The sequence below is a fragment of the Trachemys scripta genome, chromosome 9 (genome assembly GCF_013100865.1).
Source record: "Trachemys scripta elegans isolate TJP31775 chromosome 9, CAS_Tse_1.0, whole genome shotgun sequence".
NCBI lineage: Eukaryota > Metazoa > Chordata > Testudines > Emydidae > Trachemys > Trachemys scripta.
This window is the reverse complement of record NC_048306.1, coordinates 53,392,677-53,404,927: the sequence shown is the minus strand read 5'-3', so window position 1 is coordinate 53,404,927 and position 12,251 is coordinate 53,392,677. Positions and strand designations below refer to the sequence as shown.

At 51.2% G+C, this 12,251-nt stretch overlaps 1 protein-coding gene across 8 annotated transcripts in view; it reads right to left on the bottom strand.

Moving 5' to 3' along the window:
• DGKG (diacylglycerol kinase gamma) overlaps nt 1–12,251 on the bottom strand; it is a 132,559-nt gene that overhangs the window by 75,594 nt on the left and 44,714 nt on the right. For all 8 annotated transcript variants that reach the window (XR_004647046.1, XM_034781014.1, XM_034781021.1 and 5 more), the window contains 3 exons: nt 2,480–2,529; nt 1,025–1,099; nt 127–246 (listed from right to left, as the gene is read on the bottom strand). Coding sequence is in view for 7 of the 8 variants with exons in the window: in XM_034781014.1 (XP_034636905.1) it covers nt 127–246; nt 1,025–1,099; nt 2,480–2,529 (245 nt within the window). In the remaining variant the exon portion in view is untranslated. The remainder of the gene's footprint in view (nt 1–126; nt 247–1,024; nt 1,100–2,479; nt 2,530–12,251) is intronic.

Genomic DNA, 12,251 nt, shown 5'->3' with positions numbered 1-12,251 from the left:
CTGCCATGCCTCAGTTCCTCCAGCCAAGTGCCTGGCAATTGAGTTACACCTGAACCCCAAGTTGTACATCTCTGGAGACCAGCCCTGTAGGGCCTGTCCCATCTAAGCCCAGCCCTGGATACTCACAGTCTCCATCCCCAGCAAGACTAGCAAGGGGATGGTGGTCATGCCGCCCCGGATCCACTCTTCCAGCGTCACGGTGCCATCATGATCATAGTCTATTTCCTCCATCATCTCCTTCAAAATCTAGAGGAAACAAGAGTCCATGGGAGTCCCCATATTCCTGAAGGTAGTGATCCCACTCATCGCACGCACCTTGCACAATGGCCAGTGATCCCGCTCATCGCACGCACCTTGCACAATGGCCAGTGATCCCGCTCATTGCATGCATGTTTCCCAATGGCCAATGATCCCGCTCACTGCATGCACCTTGCACAATGGCCAGGGCATTCCCATATTTTAAGTACCAGATCAATGACCCGAGGCAGAGGTCTACGCCATTCCAAGAGGCCAGCACAAACCCCAAAGCCCAGAACATTTCCACCAACCCTGTCTACCCCTCATAGTGCAGCCTTCTCCAAGCTCTCACCCACCCCTTACACTGGCACGCCCTCCTAACTAATCCATCAGGTCTCTCCATGCACCTCTTCTCTGAACAGCCCCGGATGATTAAGAACAGATGCATGAAGACAGGCTCTTTGTTCCTTAGGTACTAATCTAGTCCTGCCTATTTCTCACCTCGGGTCTCCATCCTTGACATCGCTACCATCTCCACCGCAGCTACTTGCCAGGAACAAGCAGAAGGCTCCTGGACAGCAAAGACGCTGTTCAGAAGCCCAAGAGCGGGGGAGCCCAGCGCCTCCACGCAGGGATATCTCTGGGAAGTCACACTTGGGGCAGGGGTGTTTTTCCGAGCTCGTAGCACCAGCAGCTCATTCAGGTGGAATTCACCTCAGCCTTCCCCACTCAGTCTCTCCCGACCACCGCCCCCTGCCCAGCAGTCAGAGGCTCCGCTGTCACTTACCGGCTTGAGCTCCGTCGAGTCCCACTCCAAGTATTCTGCCACGTGCACCATTTGGTTGATGATCCGATCTAGCTCCTGAGCTCAGACAAAAGGAGGAACCAAAGAGAAACAATCAGCGCTGCCCCTGGGACATGAGCAGGCGGGAGATAAGGCATGTGGATCAGAGCCCTGCTGGGGTAGAGGCTGCCCACAGACACACAGAGAGGCAAGCCCTCACCCAACCTTACACCCCAGCCACTCCCATTGGTTTCAGTGAAGAGCGGGTGGGAAATTTTCCATCAGAAAAGAGTGTTTAGTTGGAATTGAGATACCAACGGCTGGGATTCCTGCCAGCTCGCCCACCTGCTCCTTAGCAGCCCGCCTGGGTACATCCACATGGCGCTGTGTTAAAACACCGTGTAGACATATATCCCTGGGGGTTGGTAGGTCCCCAGCTCCTTGACAGCCCACAAGCCTTGGGGGACCCAGCTCCCGAGATGCCTGGCTCTCAGGCTCCCCAGCTCCCTGCTGGCAGCTGCTGGGGCTCTGGGCAGCTGGGCGAACTGGAGAAACATTGTGAAAAGGCCCAAAGGAAATGTTACTGAGACTTTTTCCACATGAAATGTTGGGACATGCAGATATTTTATTTTCCATTTGGTTTCAGACCCACTTTTTTGTTTTCATCAGGGAGTTCCCCAGGCAATGGGAATCCCAGTTTCTAGCAGCCTCTATCTCAGCAGGGCTATTTGTGGAGTCCGGTGCTAGTCAAGGTGACTAAGCATGTCAGAATCCATCCCAAATGGACAAGACAGAGAAACGGGGGCGTGGGGGGGTGGTGGTGGAAGAAAGATAGCAGGGAGTCCCCCAAAATTAATGTAGGGGCCTCACCAGAATCTGCAACAACCAGAGAGGGCAAAGCCCAGAACTGAAGGCAGGGGAGGGTCTCTCTCTCTCTGCCTGGAATGAGGTTGTGGCTATGACGGTGGCTTTTGCTTTGTGGTAGGGCACTGACCCTGAGGAAATCACGCCCTTTTCTTCCACCTAGAAACAAGATGGCCGAGCGAGAAGCAGGTGATTGTTTGAGGGAGAGGCACTGACTGCACTTGCATCTGGGTAGCTTCTTTGCACGGTGACTGCCGAGAAGGGGCCGCCTGGCCAGAAGGAGGTGACACACCTGCAGCCCCGGGCCAAATGGCCAGCAGAGACCTATGGTAGTGTATCAGAGGCGGTCCGCTGCAGTGCATGTAAACACTACAGGTCTCTGTCGGCCGGCCCGATGAACTAGCGGTCTCTCTGGGAGACAATATATATTGCATAAAGAAATGGCTGGGAGGACAGGGCTGGTTTTTGCAAGCGTCCCTCCAAAGGCCTCCTAGGGCCCTGTATTGCCCTTGTCTACCCAGCTGCCATCCCCCCAGTATCAGCCAGCTTGTGCAGCTACATGCAGTGAGGAGAGCTCCGCATGCTAGGGCTTACCGAGCTGTCCAGGACGCCGTTGCCATCAGTGTCGTAGAGACGAAACATAACTGCAAGAGACACAAAGACATGGGACGTTAGGGACAGCGGAGCTTGGGGCGAGCTCCTGGGGCTGCCTCTTTGTCTGTTGGCGCTCGGTCCTGGGAGGAATGCAGTCACTGAACCTGCAGCCTCCAGCCCAGACCCTCTCAGAGGTGCGAATATGGCTGTTCCTCTCTCCTCAGTCAAGCACAGTCAGTCGGACACCACCAACCCCGATTACGTATACGGGCTGAGAGCCTCCAGCGCCATGCTGGCACAATGCCGGATCTCCATGGAATAGCACTGGCATTAAGATAGAGTGACGCAGCGGAGAACCAGGCCCACTGTTCCCATCACCCCTCATCCTCCTCAGCACTCTGCCCCCAACCCCGGAGTGGTGGTGGGCGTAGGAACATCGTCTGCCTCAAACTCAGCCCCCCGCAGAGGAAGGCTCCCCGACCTGGGTGCTCCCCACACCACCACGAGGGGAAGTGAGACCGTGCAGCTGTAGTGGCAAGTGACTTCAAGACAGGACTGAAAAGCAAGGCACGCACAAATCCAATGGCAGCTGCCAGAACTGTCAGGGAACAGAGCTAGCAAAGTGGGGGCTGGCAGACAGACCCCGGAGGTCAGCCTGTGTGCCTGGGCAGCTGGGTGGGTGTTGATCCCAGCCCTTTCCCCGCCCTCGGCTTTTGCCTTCAGAGCATGTGCTCTACAGGACAGGAGCGGTACTACTGCAATAACGCCATCAAATTAATACGGCAGGGGTGGCCAACCTGTGGCTCTGGAGCCACATGCAGCTCTTCAGAAGTTAATATGCGCTCCTTGTATATGTAAGGGGACTGTTGCCCCCTTACTAACACTCAGTGGGGGTGTTTTGGTTGGTTAGTTCCCAATACCAAAAGGGGAAGGGTCAATGGGAAATCAGGACCCTGAGACTGACAGTCCCCAGGAACAATGGGAAGAGGCCAGTGCTCCAGGTCAGCCTGAACGACAGGGCGGGCAGACTAATCAGGGAGTCAGGAGGCCAGGAGGGTCCCGTCCTCCGTGTGAGCCAGAATTGCCTGGGTCAGACAGCGTGGGGCCGAGCTAAGGAGAGCGCAGGGGCCCAAGCTGAGCTAAGAGCCGTGCCAGCCAGCGGGGCCAGAGACACAGCCCAGAGAGAGCAGATCCTGTACTGGGAGCAGAGATGCAGTCCCAGAGCCAGAGGGGCCAGAGAAGCAGCCCAGGGAGCTGGAGGCAGAGCAGCAGCAGCAGCCGTGCTGAGGCAGAGTGGAGCTGGAGCTGGAGCCAGGTGTGGTGAGCAACTGGGGCCAGCCAAGGGGGGACCCTGGACAAAGGGCCCAGCCAAGGGCCCTTGCAGGCCAGACCGGGAGGGGGATCTTAACTCGACGGGGGGCTGACGCAGGGAAGAAGGTCCCACCACCCAAAGCCCGGAGGTGTGTGACCACCCCCAGAGCAAGCGTCCAACCTGCAGCATCCCTGCAGCCCAGCCAGGGCCTGAGAAGGAGCCTGGGACCTACAAGGAACAGACTGTGCAGTGCCCTGATGTTCCAGAGACTCTGTAATGTTCCCTGCCACAGAGCGGGGTGATGTGTTTCCTTCAACCTTTCCCATTTTTCCTTATTTTTTTAAATTAATTGTTGATTAAATAACTTGTATTTGCTTTAAATTGTATGTATTGATCAACGGGTCAGTGAAGTGCCCAGTGCAGAGAGAGCAACCCGGAGTGGGGACACCCTAGCCCCTGTCCTGGGTGACCACAGCAGGGTTGGGGGTCAAACCCCCCCAGGAATCCTGGGCCCAGCCTTGTTGGGGTTAAAAGGACTCTGCCAGACAGGAGAGTGGAAGGGGAGTCCTCAAGGGCAGGGAGGCCTCTGGGTAAAGGAAGTGGGAGTGAGGACTCAGATCCTTTCGCTAGCCCACCTCACTGGGGTAGTGCAGAAGCCAGGAAAATTCCCCACAATAGTGGGACCATTCCCCCGCTTACATATAGGCTTCAACTCCGGGGCTGGAGCTACAGGTGCCAACTTTCCAATGTGCCAGGGGGTGCTCACTGCTCAACCCCTAATTCTGCCACAGGCTCTGCTCACACTCCACCCCTTCCTGTCCCCTCCCCTGCAGGGCTGCCCAGAAGATTCAGGGGGCCTGGGGCAGAGTGGGGGAGCTGCGGCACTTGTACTCATCCGGCGGCGGTCCGGGTCTTCGGTGGCATTTCGGCAGCGGAGGGCCCTTCAGTCGCTCTGCGTCTTCGGCAGCACTGAAGGGCCCCCGCCGCTGAAATGCCGCCGAAGACCCGGACCACCGCTGGGCCATGGCTCGCGGGGCCCTTGCGGGGCCTGGGGCAAATTGCCCCACTTGCCTCCCGCCCCCCCGGGCGGCCCAGCTCCTGAGCCTGCTATGCCCTCGCTCCTCTCCCTCCAAGCCTCCTGCATGCCACGAAACAGGTGATCAGGAGGTGTGGGGAGGGTGGGGGAGGTGCTGATCGGCGGGGCTGCCGGTGGGTGGGAGGCACTGGGAGCGGGAGAGGGGGAGCTGATGGGGGGCTGCTGACGTATTATTGTGGCTCTTTGGTAATGTACATTGGTAAATTCTGGCTCCTTCTCAGGCTCAGGTTGGCCGTCCCTGCAATATGGGGTCAACATTACTCCAGAAGAGCAAGACATTTGCTAGACAGACAGTGCAGCCTAGTGGACAGAGCCTTGGGTTAGGATGGAGGAAATTTGGATCCTGACTCAGCCGCCGGCCTGCTGGGTGACCTTAGGCAAGTCACTTCACTGCTCCGTGCCTTAGTTTCCCCATCTGGGAAATGAGCTCCTTTGCAAAGCGTCTAGAGCTCTACGGATGGACAGTGCCAGATAACAGGTAGAGAGTAGCTCACTTCCTCCTGGGTGTGGCAGGAGAAGCAAGAACACAGGAGACAGGCATTCTCAGCACACCGCAGGCATGGGGCAGCTCTGAAGGACAAACATGTAATTGTTTCTGAGCCTCAGATAAAGGAGGAGTTGAAGGTGATATTGAACTTCTCCTGCCTGACTTCGTCAGCTGGGAGCCAGTAAATTCTTGGCACCTGGGGAAGTGTTTGTTTTAATCTTAGAATATAAACTCTCCTGCAGTGCTTAAGGCTTAACAGCTTGACACTTGTGCTCCAGGGTTGGACTGGGCCACCTCACAGTCTCTCACCATGCAGGGACTTTTCCCTAGTGGCTGTGGCATGTGCTCCAGCATTTAAGGTTTTATTTAAAAAAAAAAAAAAGTCTCCAGCACTTTTGGTTACAGACAGCCTTCCAAATACGAACCCCACTCAGACCAGTACGGCGAGATCTGCCTGCATCTGCAGACAGCCTGAGACAATCGCTTTGAGATGTCTGAACTGCCCCATGCATTTAAAGAAGTGTTGACTCTGGAGTCTAATGATGACACCTTAAATAGCAACACTTAACTGTTTCACTGCTGATCAGAGTCCATAAGACAGGAAAGGGACAGTCATATTATGAAGAGAGGCATTATGTAGTGTGAATGGGCATTTCAGTGGGTATCATGAGCAGCGTGGGAAACGATCCCTGCTCATTTTTTCAAATTGCCTCGCTGCTAGTACTGCTCTCAAGAGTTGCAGCCATTGTGTATCTAGTTAGCTGTGGGTTCCCATTGTCTTTGGCTACATTTTGTCTTTTTTCCAGCTTTAGAGTGATGTGCAAACACAGTCAGAGAGCAATGAAGGTGGCAAAGATGGAATTGCTCCAATAAACCCACTTTACGGCCAACACCTCTAGTCCCCTGTTTATATAGGGCCACTAGAAATTCTGTCACAATAAAACACATTTTAAGATGTTTTCAAGATGGTTTCATAAACCACCCACCAAAAGATCCTGCCCCCCCCCAGTAAGCATCATCTTCTCCTCCAAAACCCTAAAACTATAACACAGCACCCCTTTAGAAAAATCATAAAAACAAAAGACAACGCAGGCCACACTTGTGCTCCAGGGTTGGACTGGGCCTAGGGGGCAGCCTCGTGCAGTGCTTAATTTGTGCCAGGGCTTGGCAGGGCTGAGCCCCGGTACCTCTAGGTGTGGCAGTTCGTAGCCCGGATACCTCTGGGCTTGCTGCTGCTGCATCAGTTATGCATGTAAAAAAACTGCCTGAGCCCCAGCATTTAATTGCTTGAGCCCCAGCACCTCTGTTGATACAAATTAAGCACTGGCCTTGTGCAATTGCATTGCCTGCTAATATGACAAGGACCTCTTCCCCTTGCAGTGGTTTGATGTGCGTGATCCTCAGATAGACACAGGCTGGTAGCAGCATCCATCCCTCGGCACAATAACCTACTCTTCGCTCATCTTCCTTCTGCCGCCGATCTTTGTGTCGGCTAACAAGACACGGCATGCAGGCAGTGAATTCACAAGTGAATGACTAAAGCAAGCCTCGGGCAGAAGGCCAAGCAATTTTAATGAGCACAGCGGAAGAGATGAGTAATTATCGCCCAGCAATGCATGGCCTTTCTTGTCTTATTGCCGCTCACAAACAGAATCTATAAATAAGTCTTGTGCGTGTTCTGTGAACCATTTAAAATAGACAGTCGCTAGCTCCCAGGATCCCCTGCTGTGCACTCTGGGTCCCCAAGGAGCCTGTCTATGCTAGGGACATGTTCTCAGAATTTCCCCTTGGTGCTTGTGCCACTGTCGTCAGCCACGCTGGGAGCCCTAGTGTAGACAAATCACCAGTGGCCGCCAGCGTGACGGCATTGGGTCATTTCAGCCTGCTCTGGGCAGGGTTCTCTGAGATGGTTTTAAAAATGTGGCCCTGCTAACCTAGAGTTCCCAACGAGGCTGACTCAGTATTAGCCAGTACTGGATGTTTGCAGCCCAAGGCCAGGTTTTAAAGCTACTTAGGCATTGCTGCACTCAGCATTGCAATGCCTGTCTCATTTGCCAAAAGGATTTAGGCATAGAGGAGCCAAAATTCCACTGACAGTCAATGGGGCTGAGGCTCCTACAGGTATGTCTACCCAGCAACTGGACACCTACTCCGGGGTCATGTCACCTCCCCTCTGATTTGTTCCTTGGCTCGTACTGAGCATGCTCAGTAACTCTGCTGAAGCTGGCTGCTCTCACTCTATCCCCCCACTATGGGCAGGCGCAGGTGGACTCGGGCTGGGGTCTGGGCTCTAGGACCCTGCAAGTTAGGAGAGTCCCAGAGCCTGGGCTCCAGCCCGAGCCTTTAAATCTACACAGCAATAAAACAGCCCCGCAGCCCTACCCCATGAGCCCCAATTGGTTGGCACAGGCCAGCTGCAGGGTTTTCTTTGCAGTGTAGACACACCCTAATTGCCGAAAACTCCTTTTGAAAAATGAGACTTAGGCTCCTAAATCCGCTAGGCATTGAATGCTAAGCACAGCCCTGCCTAAATCCCTTTAAAAATCTGTGCCTGAGTCCCTAGCGCCGAGAGAGGCCAGTGTTCAGCAGAGCTGCAGTGCTCTGAATCACGCCTGAGTCATGCCAGAGAACACTGTGAACTAAGTGAAATAGGCACTTCTTTCCACCTGATAAGGATGAGGTTGTTCATTATATGGGCAGTGGAAGGCTAAGGATGGCCTTAATTGGTCATTTCCTTGCTTGCAAGGGCTGGGGTTTGGGAAGAGATGTGAGAGGCTGTCATTTAACCATCTCCACTAGATATTTAAATGAAACGTTTGGGGCTTGGAATTCTGTACCAAGCTCCTGGCCCATTGGCATACAGGAGGGAAGCACAAGGGAGTAAGAAGACACAGTTCCTACTCTCTGTTCTACCACACGCTCCCTGGGTGACCTTTGACAAGTAGCCAAAGGCTAGATTTCATTGGCACTACTTCTGGTGGGAGGTCTCATTCAGTGGGAGTCAGGGTGGGTACCACAATCTGGCCCATGCCCTTGGGTTCCCCATGAGAATGGCTGTCCTCGCCGTGCTGGGGAGTTGTGAGGCTGAAGGGGTGGGTTGAGCACTCCAAGATCTGTGGGCGAGGTGCCAGAGATGAGCAAACCACTGCTGTAAAATATCAACTCTGACGTAGGAAAATCTTACCAATCCAATGTATTTCTTCCCATCCTCTCCATACAGGGTGTCGATGTGCTGCCCTTCTCTGCTGTGCAAGGTGAAAAGCCAACTCACATAGTATGTCCTGTATAATTAACAATGAGCGAGGACACCTACAGCCTTGGGAAGGGATCTTTTCCATTATTTTAAATCAAAATGGATAAAATTAATAAATACCAGGAGTGAGACATAGCAGGAATGTACGTGTGTATATCTGAGCAGTCAAGCTTTCCCCATGTTTTTTCCCCAAGAAAAATCCTGAATGTAATTTTTTTCATTTGGATTTTTTTCTGAGGGAATGTTTTAAAACAAAATGCAATTGTTTCAGTTCACTTTGATCAGAAATTTCCATTTTTCTTTTGGTTTTACAATCAAAACATTGTCCACATTTTGGAATTTGGTGCTTTCCCTTTTCTCCGTCTTGTTTTACCCTGGAGATGACAGAAAAAATGTTGCTAGCAGGTTATTTTTTCATTTTTTCATTTGTGACTTTTCAAAACGTCTGCAGCTTTGGAAAAGTGGCAGAGAGGCCCAAGGAAAAATGACACTCTCTAGCATTGCCTGGTGTTCGTTATGTGGGTCGTACTTATGGCAGGTTGAAATTTTTTTGTCAAAACAGTTTCCCATCATAAAACACTATTTCAACTAACCGGAATAATTTCCGTGAGTTTGTAGAGAAAACAACTGGATTAAAACCATTTAGAAAATGTCATAACTTCCCACGTTGACATTTTTGGTATAAAAAGTTTTGATTTTTCATTTCAAAATGACTTTTTGTTTTGAAATGCATTTTATATTTAAAAAGTAAACAAATTACAAATGATCGAACTTGAAAGGAATGTTTCAAATTTCTCAAAACAAAATGGTTCAGTTGACCAGAACTTTGTTTCATGACAAACTGTGACATTTTGATTTTTTGTCCTGATTCAGAATACAATTATTTTTCAAAAGCTCAACATTTTCTGTGGGATGGAAAACTCATTTTCCCATCAGCTCTAGACATGCTTTTTTCCACGTAGCAGACAGAACGTCATGTACACACCTGAGGGAGAAGGCTGTATAAATACACCCTCTAGTCTAGGAGAAACTACCCTGTAGTACAAGCTGGGAGCCCAGGAGTTTTAATCCTAGCTCTTCCTCTGTCTGCTGTGAACATTTTTAGCACCTCACAACCTTACTAACCAGGCCCTCATCGCAATAGAGCCAGGTTACACTAACAACTAGGTAACTGGTTTTAAAATCTGGAGTATGTGTAATTTGAAAATGGCCCTTCTTTAAACTGGAGATGGATTTTCCTAAGGCTATTTTTAACATTTACTAATTAAAAAAATTAAATGGCTCCTTCGCTGAAACCAGAAGACCTGGCCCGTGCTAGTCACCTGCTGGTGTTTGTGCGTAAGTCTGTTCAAAGCAACTGGCCATTTAAAACCAAAGCCGGTTGTTGTTCACTGCGGAAGAGTAAACCACAGAGACATTTTGGGGCTTTTGCAGGTCTGGGCTAGGGGCAGCCCTGAAGAGAACGGGAAGGACGGGCGCAGAAGGGAGAGAAGCCAGCATTAGGGGTGAAGATACAGGGGCTGCTGGGAAGCGAGAAGCAGCATGTGGGGATTCCCTGCCTGGGAGGAGGGGATGCAATGGGAAACACAGCAACTAATGAGCGTGCAGCCTGGCAGCACTGCTGCGTTTCATACAGAGCGGATGACCTAATCCCAGCTCCTCTGGGCAGGAGAGAACACACATAGGCGCTGCCCAGGCTCCCCACACGGCCTCCCTCAGCATCATGTGCCCAGGAATAGTGGGGGACGTAGCAGCCAAGAGTTCGTCCCCATTAGCATTCAGCACAACCCAGTTAACATGTGTGAGAAAGCACAGCCTGACCCCTTTCAGGAGCCTCTCCCTAGTCTTTACTGTAGGCAGCAGCTTTGGGTGTCGCAGGTTAGCAGCACTTGGACTGATGACACAGGCTGGGGGAGAGGCCACCGTACATGGACTTAAAGATGAATGTTGCTTAACAAAGAGCTCCTAGAGGTTTGGCTTTCCCATGACTATGACTAATACTGTGGCAGTACCCAGGGACCAGAGCTGGCTGCACTGGGCGAGTCACTGGACAGACAAGGAAACTCAGAACCCTCCTTGCCCCAGAGAGCTCCCAGCGAGCTGACGCTTTTCAAACGCAGCTTCAGTCAGCCCAAAAGCATTCATAATTTTGACACAAATTTACAGAATAGTTTCAGTCAGTTTCTTCCCCAGGCTCAATTCACAAGGGGACGGGGAGCTGTGTATCGTGGGGGTGCTGAAAGCCATTGAACCAAAACATTTCATTTCAGGTCAGTTCAATAAACTGAAATAGTTTCAATTGGACTGAAACTGTATTTTCTATCATAAAATTATTCTGAAGGAAAAGTCCCAACCAGCTCCATTTAGCACTGCCATTGGCGAAGTCCCAGCTGCTAAAAAACAAACTGGGGAAACATGGACATGTCTAGTTAATCCGGCATTTCTTTCTTTCATTGCCAGGCAGAGCCCAAGATTTAAATGGAGACAGAAAACTAGAGCCCTGCGCAGATGAAAAATTTATATCCACATCTGATCCGCGATCTGCAAACATGGTCCACGGATGTCTGCATCCGCGAATATGAAGCAGATATCTGTAGAGTCCTGCAAATCTGCAGAGAACCTGCTCTGTCCTTTGGAGAATGGTGCGCCTCTTATCTCTGTCTCCCTTCACTGCCTCTTCAGAATGGAGGCCCCAGGTCAGACTGTTTCCCCAGAAGAGAGGTGGCTTTGAGGGCTGAGTGCAGCAGGATGAAGAACAGGGGCATGGATGGGGGAGTTTGCTGCTTTTTAAAATTTCATCAAAATTGGAAAAATTTCACCCACTCTGGTGGGGAGGTGAGGCATGGGAGCAGTGATGCTCTGGAGGAGGTGGGGTGGTTACAATACTGGTCTGAAAGAGCTGGGAGGCAAAGGGGGGCAGAAATCAGACACACCATTAATCAGGGAATGTCCTAGAGCCTTGGCTCTTCATCTGCAGCTACTGGACACCGGGTGGCAATGAGTAAGATGCAAGTCAAATCCAAACTGCTTTTAAAAAAATGAAAATGAGAACGTATTCTGGACTGAAGCACTCCCCTGAGATCAGCAAAGCCACTTGCTTTTTACTGTCATAATCTGGAGTTTTCCTTTCATGTAGTCACACATCTGAGACCACCTCGACCGTCATCCTTGTCACTGCCCCACACACCATGGCCTCTTGGGACAACACAACAACTCATATTTTCCAGCTCTAAACAACACAGACCCCCATCACTTGAGGGAAACCAAGGCCTTGTCTGCATGGGACATGTTTATCATCACAAATTTAAACCGATCTAGTTATAATTGCCTATGTGGATATGCTCATATTGGTATAAGAGGGGCTTTAGTCTAGCTTAGTTTAGCTTGTGTCTCTTGGGAAGGAGGCTTAAGCTAAACCAAATTAAGCCACATTTCTATTGGAAAAGAAGTGTCCACATGGTGGGTTATAACTATACCAGTATAACTGGTAAAATTTTCCCACGTAGACAAGGCCTGAGCTGTTAGCCTGTGACAGTAATGCAATCCTGATTCCATGCAGTAGAGGGCAGTGGTATGCAACCACTCTAATAAGTCCATCACAATACAGTACTTCACTGGGGACAG